Source organism: Cryptococcus neoformans, chromosome 4 (genome assembly GCF_000149385.1).
Source record: "Cryptococcus neoformans var. neoformans B-3501A chromosome 4, whole genome shotgun sequence".
Lineage (NCBI taxonomy): Eukaryota > Fungi > Basidiomycota > Tremellomycetes > Tremellales > Cryptococcaceae > Cryptococcus > Cryptococcus deneoformans.
The window spans coordinates 1239869-1259741 of NC_009180.1; the positions used below are offsets into that span (position 1 = coordinate 1239869).

The 19873-nt window shown below is 47.1% G+C and overlaps 8 protein-coding genes across 8 annotated transcripts in view; 5 read left to right on the top strand and 3 right to left on the bottom strand.

Annotated features, from left to right (window-relative positions):
• Positions 1-241: 241 nt before the first annotated feature.
• Positions 242-2247, top strand: CNBD4330 (hypothetical protein; the record flags this gene model as incomplete). The annotated part of the gene is made up of 9 exons (XM_770611.1): positions 242-308; positions 359-617; positions 680-730; positions 777-980; positions 1034-1317; positions 1357-1552; positions 1599-1775; positions 1830-2010; positions 2071-2247. 9 exons carry the CDS (start codon positions 242-244, stop codon positions 2245-2247), a joined length of 1596 nt encoding a protein of 531 aa, XP_775704.1.
• A 1191-nt stretch (positions 2248-3438) lies between these two features.
• On the top strand, positions 3439-5447 carry CNBD4340 (hypothetical protein; the record flags this gene model as incomplete). Its single annotated transcript, XM_770612.1, has 10 exons — positions 3439-3620; positions 3686-3743; positions 3806-3878; positions 3940-4000; positions 4087-4144; positions 4216-4662; positions 4713-4869; positions 4922-4991; positions 5056-5166; positions 5219-5447. The coding sequence occupies 10 exons, from the start codon at positions 3439-3441 to the stop codon at positions 5445-5447; spliced, it is 1446 nt and encodes a 481-aa protein (XP_775705.1).
• An 899-nt stretch (positions 5448-6346) lies between these two features.
• On the top strand, positions 6347-9419 carry CNBD4350 (hypothetical protein; the record flags this gene model as incomplete). Its single annotated transcript, XM_770613.1, has 15 exons — positions 6347-6492; positions 6540-6555; positions 6595-6716; positions 6764-6894; positions 6947-7046; positions 7101-7342; positions 7390-7427; positions 7466-7519; positions 7581-7683; positions 7745-7949; positions 8003-8054; positions 8102-8448; positions 8503-8780; positions 8824-9018; positions 9079-9419. The coding sequence occupies 15 exons, from the start codon at positions 6347-6349 to the stop codon at positions 9417-9419; spliced, it is 2370 nt and encodes a 789-aa protein (XP_775706.1).
• Positions 9420-9624: 205 nt separating this feature from the next.
• On the bottom strand, positions 9625-10346 carry CNBD4360 (hypothetical protein; the record flags this gene model as incomplete). The annotated part of the gene is made up of 2 exons (XM_770614.1): positions 9625-9891; positions 9942-10346. The coding sequence occupies 2 exons, from the start codon at positions 10344-10346 to the stop codon at positions 9625-9627; spliced, it is 672 nt and encodes a 223-aa protein (XP_775707.1).
• A 149-nt stretch (positions 10347-10495) lies between these two features.
• On the top strand, positions 10496-11425 carry CNBD4370 (hypothetical protein; the record flags this gene model as incomplete). Its single annotated transcript, XM_770615.1, has 6 exons — positions 10496-10736; positions 10792-10810; positions 10871-10964; positions 11040-11119; positions 11188-11356; positions 11414-11425. The coding sequence occupies 6 exons, from the start codon at positions 10496-10498 to the stop codon at positions 11423-11425; spliced, it is 615 nt and encodes a 204-aa protein (XP_775708.1).
• Positions 11426-13061: 1636 nt separating this feature from the next.
• On the bottom strand, positions 13062-14548 carry CNBD4380 (hypothetical protein; the record flags this gene model as incomplete). Its single annotated transcript, XM_770616.1, has 7 exons — positions 13062-13134; positions 13187-13271; positions 13325-13421; positions 13503-13575; positions 13623-14268; positions 14319-14423; positions 14470-14548. The coding sequence occupies 7 exons, from the start codon at positions 14546-14548 to the stop codon at positions 13062-13064; spliced, it is 1158 nt and encodes a 385-aa protein (XP_775709.1).
• Positions 14549-17113: 2565 nt separating this feature from the next.
• On the top strand, positions 17114-18926 carry CNBD4390 (hypothetical protein; the record flags this gene model as incomplete). Its single annotated transcript, XM_770617.1, has 8 exons — positions 17114-17177; positions 17264-17391; positions 17443-17513; positions 17569-17973; positions 18022-18153; positions 18205-18215; positions 18268-18608; positions 18663-18926. The coding sequence occupies 8 exons, from the start codon at positions 17114-17116 to the stop codon at positions 18924-18926; spliced, it is 1416 nt and encodes a 471-aa protein (XP_775710.1).
• A 210-nt stretch (positions 18927-19136) lies between these two features.
• CNBD4400 (hypothetical protein) overlaps positions 19137-19873 on the bottom strand; it is a gene marked incomplete at both ends in the record, with an annotated part of 1084 nt that continues 347 nt past the window's right edge. Inside the window, 3 exons of the mRNA XM_770618.1 lie at positions 19137-19476; positions 19537-19643; positions 19787-19873. The exon at positions 19787-19873 is cut by the window's right edge and continues 63 nt beyond it. Of these exons, the coding sequence (XP_775711.1) occupies positions 19137-19476; positions 19537-19643; positions 19787-19873 (534 nt within the window). The remainder of the gene's footprint in view (positions 19477-19536; positions 19644-19786) is intronic.

A 19873-nucleotide genomic window follows, 5' to 3' on the forward strand; every position in this document is an offset into this window, starting at 1 on the left:
GTAGGTCTCGGCAAAATTCCGCCACACGGCATTTCCCCGCTCGCTGCATCTCCCAAGCAGACAAGAAAGAGACAAGTAAGACGCTCGTTATCTTAGCCGATATTTTAGCCGAAGAAAACGGTCATTTATACGGTTATGACCGATTATCCGGTATTTAGATCCCCGTTCGTTATTCTTCAAATCTCTTTCCCATTTCTAGCTTCAATCGCATACAAGTCATACACAGCCACAAGTAGAAAGTATGCTATCTCGACAACTCACCAGGAACTTGTTTAACAAGCGTGCAGCCTCCACGCTTGCCGCTGATAGTGAGTTATTACTTTCATTGACGACCACGTTACTGACATCTCACCATCAGTTAATGCTGCCCAAGACAATGGAAGGTGGAAAGGCACCAGTACTTTGGGAGGGGATGCGAAGCTTCTTATTGGTGGTTCCTGGGAATCAAGCAAGACAGACAAATGGTCAGAAGTTCACGATCCTTCGACACAGCACCTCATCTCGAAAGTCCCTCATGCGACTTCCGCGGAGATGAAGCGCATCGTTGATGTAGCTGAAAACAAGTTTTACGAGTGGAGCGAGTCAAGTGTGCTTACCAGACAAAGGATCATGTTAGAGTAAGTCTCTGGCATAATCATCTGATGCTCTAACGACATCATATCTGAAATGTTTTCCATAGCCTGCAAGGCTTGATCAGGAAGTACCACAAGGATATCGCCCGTAACATTGTGTAAGTCGTAGTTTAATAGGTTTTTCAACTGCTAACTTATGATTAGATTGGAGCAAGGAAAGACTTTCGCAGATGCCATGGGTGATGTTACGAGGGGATTACAAGTGGTCCAAATGGCGACCAACATTCCTACTGAGCTGTTGGGGAGAAACATCGAGGTTTCGCGAGACATGGACACTTTAACCAGGATCGAGCCACTTGGTGTTGGAGCTGCCATCTGTCCTTTCAACTTCCCGGCTATGATACCTTTGTCAGTGCTTGCCGCCCTCTCCGGCTTGACAGCTGTAGCTAATACTCCCATAGGTGGAGTGTTGCGATGGCCATCGCTACGGGTAATACTCTTATCCTCAAGCCCAGTGAGCGCGACCCGGGCGCTTCCGCCATAATTGCCGAGTTATGTGAAATGGCCGGTCTTCCTTCTGGCGTTCTCAATATCCTCCACGGCGGCGTTGACGCGGTCAACTTCATTTGTGACGAGCCTCGAATCAAGGCTATTTCCTTCGTTGGCGGTGATAAGGCAGGCAAGCACATCTACGACAGGGCCGGTGCTCTTGGAAAGCGAGTTCAAGCTCAATTGGGAGCTAAAAGTGAGTGGATAACCATTGTAGTCAGAACTGACCCATTAGACCATGCCATCATTCTCCCTGATGCCAACAAGAGTGCTTTGAAGGCTGTCGCTGGAGCAGCTTTCGGAGCCGCGGGTCAAAGATGCATGGCGCTCTCAGTTCTGGTTACTGTTGGGGATGCAGACTGGCTTCCTGGGCTTGTTGAAGAGGCTAATGCCTTGAAAATGGGCAATGGATTTGACGAAGCTGCCGACTTGTGAGTGTTATTTTAGGGCCATACACGAAAAAGCTAACGACTGCAGGGGGCCTGTTATTTCCCCTCAAGCTCGGGAGCGCATCGAGCAACTCATTGAGTCTTGTGAAAAGCAGGGAGGAAACATCGTTCTTGATGGTCGGGGGGCAACAGTTAAAGACTATCCTAACGGCAACTGGGTTGGCCCTACGATTTTGGAAGCTACAACCGATATGGACTGTTACAAGTGAGTTCGATTCAGAAAAATCGACTTTCAACAACGAACTGAATGCATTTTAAGGAATGAGATTTTCGGGCCCGCTTTGGTCGTTGTCAAAACTCGTGACCTTGATGAGGCGATTGAGTTGGTCAACCGTAATCCCTACGGGAACGGGGCCGCGATATTCACTCAATCTGCTGTTTCATCCAGGAAGTTCGAGAAGAAAATTGAGGCTGGTCAAGTCGGTGTTAACGTTCCTATTGTATGTATCTTACCTCATTTTGTGATGAACTCGAAGGAATTCCTGCTGATAAAAAAAAAGCCCGTGCCTTTGCCTATGTTCTCTTGGTCCGGAAACAAAGCCAGTGTCCTCGGAAACGCCTCTCTCTACGGCCCCTTGGGACTCAACTTCTGGACGAAAACCAAGACGATCACGTCTTTATGGAGGGAAGATGCCAAAGAGGATAAGGCTGCTGTTGCTATGCCCGTTCACCATTAATTATTTCTTTGGGATTATATGTGCTCTGTCTAGCGTTGTGCATAAAATTTTGGCTTTGAAAGTGTATGTATGAAGTTCGAAAAGTTTTAAAAACACTTTTGCATGAGTAAGTTTTAAATGGGAAGGCAGGCAGAGGTAAAGTCCAGAAAATTGTAGTAGTCTGTCAACTTTTTTGGTTCCTCTCCCTTTCTTTCTTGGGCCGAGAAGAGACATTACTTTGATATGTTCTAGCCCATACACTACGTCTTTTCCCATCAACAAGTCATTGTTTGATAAAGCTATGATATAAGTAATAGTTTCTTTCTTTTCTTTATGCATGCATAGACACCTCACAGCAGAAAAAGACTACTATAATTAATGGAACGTTCCACAGACTTACTTTTTTGATACATATCCTTTTGCTCCGCTTACGCCACCACCACCTTAATGTTATCGCCATTTTATGCAAGATAGACTTGTTTCATGTAATTTTTGCTTGCGCCACCACCTTAACTTAAGAGTATCATCGTATAGTTTGCTATTATATAACTGTGTCCTTGTGTGTGCTGCCGACGACGGGCTGCTGGGCACCTTATTTAATTTAAAACTGCCTCCTGTAGTGCCGTGGCCAAAAGACGGAGGATAATGACAAACGACGATTTGTTATTTCTTTCGCTGCGATGCTGCATGGGGGGCAACGAGCTGAGCGTTACTTGTGACAGTAATGTACTTCCCGGCTAATAAACTTACGGAAGTAATTGATAACTCTACTACTGTTATGGTGAAGAACAACAACGGCGGAAACGGACATGCCGCGCCGTTTCGTCGGGGATGCTTTCGTCGCGGGCCCGCCATTCTACCTCCGTTTATTAGCGTCAGCGAAGCGTTTCACGGTGTTTCCGTTTCTGTTATCAAATCTCTATCGTTCCTTGAGTTCTCTTCAAGCGTATGGGGTGTCTGTATATGCACATTTACTCGTTCTATTCGTCAAAGACTGACTGGTGAAATTGTAGATTGGGCTCAGCTGACCGCGGCTAGCGATCCCGATTTACCACCGCTCTGAAGGTAAAAGCGCTGGAAAAGAATGATACATACTTCACTGCTGAAGATAAACCAACTGCTCCACAGCAAGTTGATTGACCAATATATGAGAGAATTACTCCCCCTTCCATCTCCTTTTCAATCACAGACAAATCAATTAAACAATCAACAATGTCGCAAGATCCGTACACCACCAAAGCATCCGATGTTAATATGGATGACAACACGAGTACCGACAAGAATGTCAGCCTTTCAAGAGTAGTCACCGCTCTTGAGCCGGAGCAGGTACAGGTAGTAGATGGTGTTTGGGGTACTCTCGATGAATCTGCACCTAACTATCGAAGTCTTGGCTGGTAAGTATGCTCTACATGGGCGGTTTGATTTGCAGATGTCAACAAATGAGCTGACCACTGAGTAGGATAAGAGCCAGTGTTCTCATGATCAAAGTCCAAATAGGACTAGGCGTCCTTGCTATTGTAGGCTGACTTCATCTCGTCCAACGGTGTCACATAGACCTAATTGCCCCAAACATTTTTAGCCAGCTGTCCTGCATACTTTTGGTCTTATCCCTGCTATTCTTATCATATTCGCTGTTGCTGTTGCCACCACTTGTATATCTCAATCATTTCTTCATCCATCTCCTCCCCTCTTCATTGACTGATCCATAATTAGGGGCGGATTACGTTGTAGGCGTGTTCAAGCAGAATCATCCCGAAGTTTATACTCTGGCAGAGTAAGTACACGTCTTCTCTTTTCAAGAACCAACATTCTCACTGTTTTACACCCTTTACTTCGCAATGGCTGACATTGAGCTCATAGTGTTGGCTATATCATGTGGGGACCTATTGGACGAGAAGTGTTTGGCGCTGTCTACTGGGTAAGTATCATTACGTCTAATATTTTGACGAGGAAGAGTGAGAAGGAATTAAGGCTTATTTTTATGCCAAGATTCAACTTACTGCTGTCGCTGGGGCCGGCCTCCTCAGTATATCTGTAGCTCTAAACGCAATGTCAGGTCATGGGACTTGCACTATCGTCTTCGTCGTTGCCGCGGCCATCATCAACATCCTTGTATCTTCCATTCAAACACTCGACAGAATTTCCTGGATTGGATGGATAGGCCTTGTTGGTATTATGTCGTCCGTTATCGCCCTTGCCATTGCTGTAAGCGTTCAAGATCGTCCCAGTGCAGCTCCTGCCACCGGTGATTGGTCTCCCGATATCGTTCTTGTTGGCAATCCCTCCTTTTCTGCTGCTATTGGTGCCCTATCCAACATCATTTTCTCCTTCGCCGGTGCCCCCAACTTCTTCAATATCGTTGCTGAAATGAAAAATCCCAGAGATTTTAACAAAGCTCTCATCTCCTGTCAGACCTTCGTAACGGCGGCATATCTTGTACGTTCTCAGCTTGACAATCTTTAGAAACTGGCTCACCGTACTAAAAGATTATTGGCTGCGTTGTTTACCATTACTGTGGCCAATATATTACTTCTCCAGCTCTAGGATCGGCAGGTATTCTTATGAAGAAGGTGTGTTACGGTCTCGCATTTCCTGGCCTTGTGGTCGGATGCGTCCTGAATACACACCTCCCCGCCAAATACAGTAAGCATTGTCTCAACATCGCAACAGATCTCTAGGCTCATTTCGATCCCAGTTTTTGTTCGCTTGATGAGGAACAGCAAGCATTTGAGTGCGAACACTATCCAGCATCGAGTTATTTGGATGTGAGTGAATATATTCAACAAGTAACGACAAATAGTATCGTACAAAACTAATGAAGACGTTCAGTTCCTGTGTCGTATTTAATTGTACCGTCTCATTTGTAATCGCCGAAGGTATTCCAATTTTCAACGACCTCATCGGACTCATTGGGGCACTCTTTGCGACTCCCAATGCGATGTAAGCGGTTTCGCTTTCTAGCACCTGGGGGCCTCTAGCTAATTCCATTCAGCATCTTTGAGTGTATGATGTATATCTGGGATGTCTATTACTGCGCCGACAAGTATCCTAGCCAGCATACCTGGAAACAGCGATCAATTCAAGCATTCAACGTCATTATTATGCTCCTCTCGATATTTGCCATGGTAGCCGGGACGTATGCCGCAGCCGTCACCATACGAGACGACGTGGCGTCTAACGCCACCTCAAAGCCCTTCTCTTGTGATGATAACTCGGGATAGCCATGAGAAGTTGAGTATAGCAAATGTCCTACCGTGTGATTATTGGAATTGGTATTTTGCCCTCTTTTACCAGCATTTCAAATTAGCATTTCATTCCCCTTAACTTTCAATTTGTGTCTCCCATACGTATGGCTGTATATGATGTAACTTAGGAGCGTTGTTTGGATAAAAAGGTACTCGCTCGGTTGTATGCAAACTCCTTGGTCCTATCACTAAATTGATTCCAAGTTGTATAATCGTACTTCGTGTAAATAAGATGATGTCTGTACTTATTCCAGTAATACCTTCCAGTCACGTAAACCCCTCCAAAAAGAACCAGGTGTACTCTGAGTGAGATTATGGCCGCCAGAAGTTGTAACGATAGACCAGACTATCTAAATTAGACTGGATGTATTGATCAGTAACCTAGAACGAGAAAGGACGTACAAGATGTACGAGGTTACAAAGACATCCATCTCTCCGTCCGGGATCTCCTCTTCTCACAACATCTCCATGCTTCTATATATATATGTCTACACTGTCCACTGTAGGCACCACACCCTTTTCGAACAATTCCGTCCATTCTCTATCTCTTCTTTTCAACCTCCACACCGGATCTCCCTCCCGGCGCACCTAATTGATCTATGACCGAAGGCTATAATACAAACTGCACGAATTCACGGATAAAACCTGCCCCCAAACAAACATTCGTCGGCAGCAATTTAAGAGGAAGGTACGCGCAGATGGGAGTTTGGGGGATGGCTGCAAAGTCACGTGACGTTTGCTTATCACCTGACTTAAAGGACCCCTGTTAATTAATTAAGTAAGGGGAGATCGGCACGAACTCGGAGTCCATTCACTCATTCCGATAATAAGTCGCTGGATGCGATCTTCTACAGACTATCAACGCTGCATCGAACATGTCCGTCACTTCAACCCATTCACAAAATTCAATCAGTCCTGGCGCAGTCCCAGACGCCCCAGGAGCACATTCGGCGCAACCGCAAACAGAAGCTGCTGGGGTTGACCTCCGCGTCCGATTTGCCCGCGCTTGTGATCGTTGCCGGTGGGTGATATCTATCGTACACTATTGCAAACTAACGGGGCCGACAGACACAGGAAAATAAAGGTTAGTAATGTGATATTTAGCAGGCATTAATCCCCGCAGTGCGATAATGAACACCCATGTGGAAAATGTGCGGCAGCTGGTGTTACCTGTACTTCGGGAATGAGCAGAGCGACTGGTGTAAGCAGACGGCGAGCTTCTCGAACAAGCTTTTCGGACACGCGGTGGGTATCGAACATAATTTAGACGTGATCTGACCTTGGAGTCTCAGCAACCATCATGAAGCTTTCATTGAGAAAGAAGGGTCACCTTCCAACAGAGAACATCGATCTAACAACAAAGGACGCAAACGGAGAAGAGACTCTGAGGAAACAGATAAGATAGGAGCAACTGGCAACTCCAGTGAGTAAAGAGTCCGAAATTTCCATATTCGCCTGATCTTTCCCTATTACAGAAACGTCAAATGTCCTTGATCACCTCGATACGGCGCACTTCTTCTTGTCGCAAGAAGGAATGACCCGTTTCGCCGGCTCTACTTCGGGCCTTCCAGTCCTGTGAGGAGGATCTACCAGTTAGCTAGCTATAACAGTCAATAACATCACCTGTAGCGAAGCCACCCGACGTATGCTGCAGAAAATACCTGATCCCGTCAACGACGCGCAAAGTCCCATGGGTGAACCAAATTGGTCATGGCTCTCTTCATTACTAGAGGACGGAGAGGGATCCTCAAAGAGCGGTAGGGAGTCTTTCCTTCGTCGTCAAGAACGAGACGAGCCGGAATACTTTCCTGGAAGGGATCACGCCTCGGAACAAGGCGGAGAAGACATTTTCGCAAGGATTTCGGAGATCAGTGAGCCACCATCTGCCTCTGGGACTTACAAAGCTAAATTTGGATAGTACCACCTGATTTGATGGCCTCTCTTGTTCAGACTTATGTAGGTAAGAAGCGGTCAACGTCCCTGACACGAATTAGTTCGCAGTTGTTCATCCTGTTTGGCCTATTATCCACATCCAGTCATTCTTTGCAGTAAGTACACGTAGCCACCTCTTTTCCATCAAAGGCCCAAGAATCTGATAGCCGTGCCTAGGATTTCTATAAGTGGACCAGCTATTCCTTTGCGGCGTTAGTGGTATCTATGTGCATGTTGGCGACCCGCTACACGAATGACCCAAGAGTGCTAGCTGAACCGGGTGAGCTACAGATGAATTTATAACAACTAATTTGGCTGACTAAACTGGCTCTTGATTTTAGATATCTCAGCCAGTGCAGGGTTCCAATATTTTGAGCTTTTCAGGCAATTGCGTGCACAAGCTTCGACAGAGGATAACGTGATTCAAGCAATCCAGAGCCTGTTTTTCGCGGCACAATACCATTGTGTTGATAATGTACCCCGCCAGGTTGCACAAGGTCTTTTTGCAGAGGCAGCAGCTCGACTGCTCGATGGTGGACTACATCGGTATGCATTTGCCCGTTCGCGAGAAAGAAACGTCAGCTGAATTACTCGATAAGAGAAATCTCAGATATTGCGCTTGGCGATTCGCTGGAGAAGGAAACGCGAACAGTGGGTCCAGTAGTATGCTCGCAGTTCCAAGAACTAATAGAAAGCAGCGTACTGCATGGGCATGCTATAGCTGGGATAAACAACTGGCCGCCATTTGTGGTAAACCACCACTCCTACGCATTTGGGACTACGACGTCTCATTGCCCGAAGTGTTTGAAGAGACGCAATCGGCTTTTGCTGAGCTCCCCGAAAATCAAGATGAGAAGCTGAGCGCAATCTTCATCCAGCAAATCCTGTTGTCAGTGGTACTTGAAAAAACGTTGACCTCGTGCACCCATCATCCCGAATTTGATAACTGCGAAATGCTCAACAGATGGGCAAGGAGCATGCGCCCAGAAGTCGAAGATATGAAGGCTCTAGATGATTCAATGCGGCTGCTGAATGAATGGCGAGAGTGCGTTTAACAACTGTATTTGATGAAGCACACAAGGATGCTAATGTAACGCAGGGCCCTCCCGCCAGCAATGTCAGACCGCTCGATCGCTGGTCGCCTCGCTTCGCCGATGTACAGCGTCGAATACGAACAGATTGCTGTAATCGAGCAGACCATAGAAATGCTTATAGCGGGCCGCAAACTGCAGCTTGCGACACTTGCCAAGACCCGGGAAAACACGTCAACGACTCGTCTGGAGTCTGCACGTGATGCTATTCTCGAAGCAGGAAAACACACGCTAGCATCAGCAGTAAAGATGGGCTCTGCCAAAATGCTCGGCAAATGTGATATTCGTGAGTACATATCATTTCAAATACCATGCTGACATTTGTTTAGTCCTGGCATATCGTATATTGATGGCTGGTCGGTTTCTACTAGCCAGTCTGTTATCAGCCCGCGCAGATTGCAAAGCCGAGCAGGAAGAAGAGGCGACCCGGGCAGTGAGAGCAGCGATTGTACTTCTCCGTCATTTCTCGGACGTATTCCCCATCTCACTTGGCTCTGCTGAAGTCTTGGAGGAAACATGCCGAGGTTGGTCACTGCATACCACTTTACTTGTCTGACTCTTTTACTGACTCGATACAATCGCAGTTTGCCGGGTTGACATCTCTTTGCCTACAGCGGCAACTCCCGGCCACCCTCGGCACAACCTGTACGCCTGGCATCGGCCCCTCAGGCTTCGTGACAAGCATTCCAATGAAAAAGATGGCTGTCGTTCTCAAGTCAGGTCACCAACGAATGTCATGTCTGGAGACGCCGCAGCGGACGCCATAGCGTCCATGTTTTCCCCGGTGGACGCAGCATTTGGGTTAGGTTCTTTACCTTTACCTTTCCCTGAGATTGGAACAGAAGGAGAAAGGCAGCCAGACTTCTCATGGCTTCTTCCAGGTGGTAGTGTCCCTTACTACTTTCCCTCACATCCATCAGAGTAACGTAGCAGTATATACCTTTAGTTTCAGGTCAAGAATGCAAGCTGTGTTCGCGTCTTTGCATGTGCATGTTTCCCATCCTGCTCTGTCCAGGAACTGGGCGACGATCACTTAACACAAGCTGCGCGATCTCCCCATTCACGTTTGCGTCTGTCACCGACGTCTGACATTGATTTGCAGCTGCTCTCTCACTCTCGTCAAAGTTTCTCTATTCCTTCTTCACTTCAACCCTCCCGATGACTTCCTCATATACCTCTTCCACCTTCTGCGCTAGCTTGATATCTTTGCCTGTCACACCCGGTTTCATCTTACTGCCTTTTGAGGGCAAAGGGTATGGAGGTAGAGGAGTATGAGTATGGGTGGAGAGCTCGACAATATAACCGGTTTGAGACTGCGATTGAGTCTGTAAGGAGAGAAGTGAAGGAGAAGGAGGATTGTAATCTGACAACGGGGAGATGTGTATCGTTGGGTGATGCTGTCCCGAGAGTGTCAGCTATTGGAGGCGTGCAAGGCGGCGTAACGCACGTCCTGGTCCTCCACCACCTGCCCCACATGTCCAACAAACTTGATCAGCTTCCTCCAGCCTTCTTTTCCTTCTCCTAATTCGAACACCCGCACAAGTCGTCTCCCTTGCAGATCACCACTTTTCTCCACAGTTTCAGCACCATCCAGAACTTCTTCCACTTTATCCGCTTCCAGGAGCTTCTCTGCACTCTGTAACGCATCTACTCTCCACCCATTGACATGCAATGGGGCGAATTCAGCGAGAAAGGCGTGGGGTTGTAAAAGTCGGTAGGGGGAAGGACGGCGTGGTGGTGAAGGGGTCGACTGGTATCTTGCTCCATAGCAACTCTGACTGGCCACTCCTGGTCTATACAAATGCCTGAGAGTCCTTGTCGCCTGCAGATTTCCAGCTGTTGGTCGTGCCATCCTCGTTGTTCTGCAGCATGCCTGCATATCCTTCTTGTGCATGGCGCATCGACGGATGTCCGCTGAGCACTTTATTCGAGAAGAGCTGCCCAGCGGACATCTCCGCGTTTCCCGATCGGGCAACATGACAATAATGAGATCCCGATCTGATGAATCGTGTTGTGCTGGCTATCGCATTCTATCTCTCCCAGTTACCGCCCACTCTCCATACTCTTTTCATAATGAAGCTAGCCCCGTTCCTCATTCCCTTCATCGCCACAACAGTGACAGCAAGCCTCGCTGGCGAAGCCCTCTCCTGGGCCGGCCAGCTGGTCGGCGGTGGACGTGGCGCCCTTGCCACCGGCGATGGACCCGTCAGGACTGAGAACTCTTGGAGCTATGTTGACTGTGGTATGTCGTCCCCTTCGACTCGGATAGAAAGCAGGCTGATCATTGCTGGTTGCAGGATTGGCCACTGACGCGATGTACGCTCCGTCTCTTCCTTTAATCCTCGACGTGTCATGACGGTCTGACGCTATGCATAGCCAACTCAAGTCAATCAAGGTCCACCCAGACCCTCCTGTCCCCGGAAAGAACCTCACTGTCACCGTCGAAGGTGATGTCCTCGAGACTATTGAGGTTCGTGTTATCATATCAAACTGAGCATAATGCGCGGACAACTGGGCTTCAAGGTGCTGACTCGCGCTGATATAGGAAGGCGCCTATGTTGACGTCACCGTTAAGCTTGGTCTAATCAAGCTGTTGCAGAAGGAATTTGACGTTTGTGACGAAGCGTAAGCCTTGTTTATGTCTATGCCTCTAGTTGCCGCTTATGTCTAATATCTTTGACTCAACTCGTTAGCCGTCATGCGAACGCGTCTGTCCAGTGTCCTGTTCAGCCTGGTCCTTATACTGTTACCGAGACCGTTGAGCTTCCACAGGAAATTCCCAAGGCCAAGTTCTCCGTCCTGGTCAGGGGTTACACTGTTGACGACGAGGACATGGTTTGCTTGGATCTGTTTGTTGATTTTGTGGGTGACGTTGTTTATCTCGAACGTATTGAAGAATGGAGCTGATGGCGTTTGTAGATGAAGAAGTAATTCTTGATTCTTCCCATGGATCAATGACATTTATTGCGGCCCAATACCGACCTGAAAGACTTTGTTAGAGGAACACAGTGCTACCAAATAGAACCAGTCTATCAGATATTTTGCGTTGTTATTGTACCATGCATCATTACTCAAAAGTTTGGTCTAGCTTGTCACATTACCGCCACCTCGTTCCTGATATGACCTTGATCGGGGTCCAATGCTTAGTACAATGAGGTAATTATTCATAAAAATCATAACCGTTCATAACCTTATCCAGTTCCCTCGAGACTCATCAGTCCATTTTCCCAACAAGAAAAGCCAACCCATTTACCGACTTCCGTCTAGTGAAAGCTGAAGCAAAACGGAATCACGAGAGATATAAGTGTAAGAATGAGGGTAGCGTATATACAATGCTATTGCAATGCCGTTACAGTGTTATTGTAGTACACAAGCCAGGTAGCGTCAGGAGGAAAAGGAAATGACTTGAGAGGTACACAATTCGATAGCTAGAACTAAACCTATTCAGAAATCTTTTACGGCAAAGTACGAGGAATCAAATACAGGGGACAGAGGCCGTCAACATATTTACACCCATAAACAGCCATCATCTTATCGTCCCTGGCGCATTTCCCGAAGGCAGTCCAAGTACCTCTTTAAAGCTACCACGCAACTCTTCACCAAATGACCGCACTTTGCGCAAATGGAAAGGCAAGAAGCGCTACTGCCAGGAACGGTTCAACAGTCCCCCTATTCACTCACATCCCTTGTACTCAAGTTGAAGCTTGGGGATGAGCATGGGATTAGGGTTACTGAATAAAGATGATAACGGAGATCCAATGGCAGCCTGTTGAGGGTAAGCCAAAGCAGCGTTAACCTTTTCATCATTAGAATGAGGCAAAGCGTTATCTCCAAGTTTGCGTCGGTAAAGTCAAAATCCATCGACCGCTCTTGAAACAAGAAAAAGTGAAGTAAACACCCTGCTCCTGTCAGGGTTGCGATCTTGACATAAGATTTGGTGTGTACAGTCGTTGAAGAGAAAAGCCAAGGGGGGTGTACTGTATGATACACACGGAGAAATGACCAAACCAGAACCATTAAGAAAACGGAAGAAACATGCTTGAGCCGCAAAAAACCTGTCGTGAGTTCGTAAGTCGTGGAATGGGCTCGTAAGTCGTGGAATGGGTTCGTAAATTGCGGAATGGCTCGTCAATTGGACTGAATCGTTGGATTTGTTGAAAGTACAGCGTATATGGACTAGTAGCGATCGTCGCGGAGTTGAACATGAGGAGAGCCGGCCGTGGATGCAGGAGAAGTTATACACATTCTAGGTAGTGTGTACCCTGGATGGAAGTGATGTTGTACAGTGATAGAATCTTGATCAAAGGACTGAAAACCAAGCCATAGAAGTGAAGCGAGGCTGGCATTTGAACTTGCAGCACGAAACGAGAAATACGATTGTTGTGATAGGTAAAGCGACCGATAAGGAGTCAATGAATATGGGAAAGAAAGCTAGAAAATTTGCCATTTCTCGTTAGTCCATGCTCATGTTTTACAAGCATTACGGCTGACTCACATTTTCCATTCATCATGCGGATTGAGAAAGCTCTCAATCAATTACGATAACAGGGTCAAATGCAAAGGCTTCTTAATGGTGCCTCTGACCAGGTTGATCAGGGCTATCGGAAACGTTTCTCTGCATGACCTCGCCATGTAAAATTCTAGTTGCCAGACATCAGTAATGCTCCCTAAAATTTGTATACTAAAGCTTACTCCCGGAGTTTCGCACACTCCTTTTGCTGTTCTTCAAGTTGTGCAAGAAGATATCGATTAGCGCCCTCGATTGCCTGAATGTGGGCTACAGCTGATTTCCGTCAGATTATTGTTCATCCTGTCTTTATTTGAACTCACAACGATCGAGCAAGCTGGACTTTGATGATCTTTGATTAGTTATTGGTAACGCGTCTTTAAGCCTTTTAAAGCCTTCGCGGAGTTCGTCTCGTCTACGCTATTTGACCATATCAGCACAGTTCACAAGAGGGACAGGCAGGATTGAAAGCAACGCTTCGCGCACTGCCTACCAGCTCACCTGCTCGCTTTCGATTCTAGCTCTACGGACGTCTTCTCGTTTATTAGAGACTGGCACTCGATCTTCATGCTCACTAAGTCGAGTCAGTTAAATGCTTGTACACTTAACCATATTACTTACTTGGTTAATCCTAGGCCCTTCGAGCTATGGTCGTCGTCATCATCATCTACGTCTTCTTCCTTCACCTTCTTCCCCCTCGTGCGGCTTCGTTGGCTCCGCATAGGTCCAGTTTCTGATCCCTGTTGTTGGGACACCATCGAAGTTGGATACGGGAAACCTGCCACCATACTCAAACCTGGACCGGTAGGGGAGATATTACCCCTGCTCATACCCGTGCCCGGCATACCCACCGATGGCGCGCTTGAATAAAACGGAGCGTGATAACCTGCATAAGAATGAGTGGGCGAAGGATCAGGTATGCTACCAGACAGGCTGCCGGGAGATACAAGAGAAGGAGAAGCAGCGTTAGGAGCGCTAAAAGACAGACGACTGGACTCAATCGAACCGTGTGGAGATGATGAGAGAGACGGTGATTCGGGTGAGCGAAGGGGACGCTTTGTAAAGTCACCGCTGGTGCCAGGACGATAAGGCTGGTAAATAACAGGGTGATGTGATCCAATATTCGCACCTGTGATGCCAATAGCCTGTTGATGCTGGTATGTAAGAGCGTACGGTGGATAAGAATAAACCGTATTGGAAATGTCAAGAGGCTGCATGGCTTGATCGTTCATTGTCAGTGGGGACAACGAAAAGCGGTCATCCGAGGCTTTGCAATTGTCAGCTTATTCAAATTATACACAGTTGCAAAGAATTCACGTTCTTTGGCACCTTCATGGGGTTGGTTTCCACTGGTCCCTGGAGACTTGGCACCTTCAGGGGGGCTGGCGAGGTAGTAATCCATACTGGTATCAATGTTCATGACTAGTCTGGTCAGCTTCAGCTGCCGAACGGCCGGAGACAGACTTACAGGAAAAGGAAGAGTCAAAGACGTCGTCGTTTTCGAAGGCGTTGTCGTGGGTCTTCAAATTGAAATCAATGTTGGGCATGACATAGAAAGTAGCGGAGCTATAAAAGTCTGGGGAAAAGCAGCATCAGTATCTCAGAGGATAGTTAGCGGTGGGGGATGAAGGGAGCTAAAGGAGGTGGGGAGATTGTGTGTCTCGTGTTTCTCGGCGTCTGTGCTCCTTCCGACTGACGCCGGCAAACAATGAAAAGGGAACAAAAAATACTGCCACACGCTTCGCTGACTCACATTGATGGCTGGTGTACCTCTTTACTCTGTAGTCACAGGAAATGAGTAGCTGGTGAAAGATGCAAGGTCTGCACTGTGCACTGTTGGTCTACAGATGGATGTTGAGTGGCTGGGAGATGAGGATCAGTCTACAAATATGGGATCCGACTAAGCAGGAATGGAATGAGTTGTGATACAGAGTTGAGGGTGGCAAACGAACAACTTGATGGTAATGTGAGATACGAAACCTGAAAGAGAAAAGGAATCGTATGAGGACCCAGGGCGTTTATACTCTTTCCTGCAGCTCACAAGTGACTGACCGGGGTGACTAGACTATCTTGTACCCACTCCCCAATCCCGAATGCCAATACCCAGTATCCGGTGCATGATGTTCGCAGCGATCTTTCTGATGTGTGTCTCCCCAGAGCGTGAGGACGAGCAGCCCGGGAAAGTGTCGAGGGCGCAAAAGGCGGTCGGAGCTCGGAGAGAGGGAAGAAATTGGGACATGGCACAGGCTATTGTCTTCGAAACGCGCCGAGAGAAGAGATGCATGGCTTTAGTCAGGTACAGATCGGCAAAGGCGGGGTTGCGAAACAAGACATAATGCCATCAACCGATCACTCCCTGATGGACTATCTCCCCAAGTGCTTCATCATGCGAGCCGCTGATTATTGATGCTTCCTTCTCTGTGCTAAAAAGTATTAGCTTGCTGTCGCACGATAGATGTCCCTCTCAAGTGATTAACATGAGAGATCACATAGTTTAATATACCATACTCTTGATGCTATGCGATGTGTCCGATGAGTATGCGGATATGATGTTGATACGCTACCTTATTTCTGCCTGGAGGTTTCCTTTGATTTTTCCGCCTTATATGCTAGGCCCCAATGTCTATTGTTCACTCACCATTTGCCATCTCACATTCCACATTCCATCCATTTCCTCACTCCATTGTCCAACGCTAATTCCACTGGGGGGCCTCAAGGACACCCATCGTCCCTATTCCATATGCGAAGAGGTGCTTTGAGATAGCGATAGTGTCGACATTACTATTATCGATCCGCCACACTTAAATCATGATCCCAGATTGCGGAGCTACACCCCACTTTCTCTGGTACACCCCACCTAGAATAAGCGAGGGCGAGCTAATTAGTAGTTCTCTGTGAAGTACTGTGCCTGTGTGTTGTGGGATGAGATAACAACGGCAGAGAGACACACTGCACAAAAACACGAGGTAAGGTGGTTGTGAAACCGTCTTGAATTCAAATTTGATGGTTGATGGAAAAGAAAGTAGAAGGTTGGTTGTTGCTCTGCCTGGCCAGTGCCCATTGACGCTCCACGACCGCCTTGGAATCTGAAAGTCTCTGCGCCCACAAATTGTGAGTGAAGATGCCACCGCACGTTCCCAGGACCTACATAATTATGATAGTGATATAACTTTTCTGTTGTTTACTATGCAATATCGAGCGTCCGGATGTCGATTCGGGGAAGCGGGGAATAGGAAGTTGTAGCTTCTTCAATGCTCCATAGAGCCTAAAGTCCTGAAGTGGGGGATAACCGAGACAAGTAGTGATGAGAACTACAACTGATGAATACGGCAGACTGATGGAGATTCTATGTGTCTTTGTAGGGGAAACAGCCAGCGGAAACGTGGTATTGTATTGTCTGTTCTTTGTCAATTGGATTTTGCCGTTTGCTGAACTGTATTGCGACCTGCGAGTCACAGGCTACATAACTGTTACTGAGGCCCAAATGGCGGATGACCGAATGCTGGGAAGTATAATGGGCAATGAAGGAACGATTAAAAGAAGACGTAATAGCTTGTTGAACTGATCCTCATCGTTTTGACCAGAAAACGGTTTTGGGGATGAAACTGTATATCCTCAATAGAGAGGAACTAAGAGAGGACTGTGCGTCTGAACAACGCCGCTGTCGTCCGACGTCCGACGTTCGAGTTGTCCTTGAGTTTGTGTAGAGGACCAGATGATTGAAGGTCGAAATCTGTTTCGTTTTTTCTTTTAAAACAATTTAGTTCGTTGTTCCGTTGGCAAGGTCTCGACTTTTGGCTATTGGTAGCTATATTGTACTGTATACCATGATGTAGGCATGGAATATGTGAGATGTAAGACGGACATCGACGTTGCTGCTTCTTTCGTTAGCGGAATCAAAAGTTCGTAGGAGTACGTATCGTTTTATCTGATCGTTCGGCGATTTCCACGTGCCAACGCGACGATGACAACAACAACGAAAAGAATGCGAATGGTCAAAATAATAATTTAAGTATTGTGAGGCACATTCAGCTTTGAGGCTCGAGCATACGGTCGCAAAAAAGGCTCTCAGCGGGACGTCCGAGAGACCGAGCATTGAAGCCTACAAGTGGATGGAGAGGACCAATAGCCCTACGGTTAAATCACGGTCATCACTCCACATTAACCTCAATAAAGGTATATGCGCCGTGTGATCATTCATCCGCTTCTTCGTCCGTTGATCGCTCTCCCGATTCTCTTACTGATCATGCATGCTCTGAAAGCACAATGGTATCGCTTGGGGAAAGGGAAAGGGAAGTCTATGAGTAAAACCTCTGACACTGGAGTTCAAAATGAGGAAACTGAGTATCCTAATCCAAATGGGCAACGAATAGTTGTAGGCCATTTTATGGTGGGCTTTCTCTTCCATGGATCTGCCATCATAGATTCTGACAGCCAATAGCTCGGGAACACATATCCTTTTCAGCCCGAAGATTGGGAAAGGGTTTTTAGTCTTGCCCAAGACACCTCCTTGTAAGTTACCATGTGGGATGTCAAGAAGCAATCATAGCTCACTAGTTATCCATAGAGACGGCTTGGCCTTAAATATAGGCCCAGAGGAATGGCAACTCTCTCAGGCACAAGTAGCCTACAATATCCTCTCGTCACGGCCCACCCCATCCAATGCACGACCCCTCAAGCTCTTCTTGTCTCTCGACATGAATGTTTTATCTCCCTCTCCTTCAGAACTGTCAACACTTATCATCAAAGTTATTTCTTCTGGCCGAGACTCGCAAATGAGATGGGATGGGAAGGTGTTACTGAGCACATTCTCCGGGCACTCTTTAGGTGACGATGGCTGGATAGATGTTCTGCGTCTTGTAGAAAGGGGATTGGGAGAAGAAGTGACGTTTTGGCCGGCTTTCTTTATGCCTCCAGAAGATTTCTTGGGGAAAAGTTATGTTGATGGTGCATTTGCATGGAACAATGCTTGGTAAGTTTTGTGCGTTCTGTAAACGGCTTTCTTTCTTACATGTTTTAGGCCTATGGGTAACCATACCATTAATCTTGAAGAGGACCGCCCGTTTTTGGAGAGCAAGATACCGTACATGGCGGCGGTATCTCCACTCTTCTTTACTCATTATGGTACTGAAGGAGAATTCGGCTGGAACAAGTAGGTAAACCGCGGACCTTATTCGAGAGTTCATGCTGACACTTCGCATAGGAACTGGATTTGTGGGTTTATTTGCAGTCTCATTTCTGAAGGTTCCAACTAAATATTTTACAGACCGGTCGGACGATCTTCTTTTGCCTTCTCGATTCCTCTCTCTTCTCTCACTTCCCAATTCTCGCTCACCCTCCATCGTACAACTGATCTCCATGAATGACTATGGGGAATCACACAACCTCTTTCCAGTTATGGGAGCCCAACCTGGGTCAGATTCATGGACTTCAGGCATGGACCACGAGGGTCTGAGATGGATAAGCAAATACTTCTTGCAGAGGTGGAGAGATGGAAAGGGAGAAGTGGAAGGTATAGATGAAGTGAAGCTTGTGCTATGGTACAGGACAAAGCCAGCTGTGATGGAAACCGAAGATTCTGTAGGGAGACCACGGAATGCCGACTGGGTAGGTCTGGTTGCTGCTTCTTATGAGGCGCCAAGCTGACACTGGAGGGCACAGGCACAAGACTTGATCAATCTTTTTATCATCATCCCCTCATCCTCACCCTCTTCTCGTTACATGCTTCAAATTCGGAATGGTCCTCATCTCCATCGACGTCATCTTTCCTGTGAAAAGCTTAACCTTTTGACCGTCCCTTTTGTACCTGGTCAAGTTACATACGAAATCCTAGAAAATGAGAAGATGATTATCCAAGGTGAAGGGAAAGCAATTGAGGCAGAAGGCGCATGGAATTTCAATATGTGGAGTGGCGGAGTCTTTTGAATACACAGCGGCGATCCTGTATATATTCGAGCTGTATCATGCCTGGTTTGTAGTTTGTTGATGCAAATCATCGTAGCTAGGAATACATGGCAGAGAATCTCTGATGGTTACAACTTACAGATACAATAAAATCAAATAGAATGATGTATGTTAGAATCATTGTAGCGACATCACCATTTTCCCTGTCGCTCTGCCTCCCTTCATTCAAACTCATCGAAACGGATTGGTACCCCTTTGGACACTTGAACCTGGGTCTCTCGTCCTACTAGAGCTTGCTGGAAAATCAATTCCGCTGAAATCTCCACCACTTAACAAATCATCTGCGTTGTCCATCCGGCGTGCTGTCCGGGAGTTCCCCTCTTTTCCCTTACTACTCTGACCTTGATCATAGCTGCTATTTTGGCCGTAGGTATCCGGATGGATGAATGTAGAGCTGGTAAATTGGGGAGATGTCAACGAATACGGAGAGGCTGTATGTGTACTGTTGCAGGGCGTTTGCGGAGAGGGCTGGCAATCCCCTCCAAAAGGATTCGTGTTGGGTCGCGCAAGGCTATGATGGTTTCCATTATTACCAGACTTGGAACCGAACGAGTCACAAAAGTCGCCATACTTTGGTTGTTGAGGTATTCTAGGAAGAGTTTTGCTTTTGGTGGTGTACGAGGAAGATTTATGGAATGATTTGCGGGTCCGCTGAGCAGGACGAGAAGATATGTCGTCCTAATTCACATGGGTCAGCATAATGTCCAGCATGTACATTTGAGGAACCAGCCCTGCGTGCCAAAATGTCGAGCAGTATTTGGTGCAAGCGAGCATAAGTTCGAATGGCCCCTAATAATATTGTAGGAGTAACGGGCACACACCTCATCATCATCGGCTAATCGCCCGTATGTCCCTCCCATGCCCGACATCTCCACCTCGCTTGGATGATCCGCGTCGGGTACGTCAAC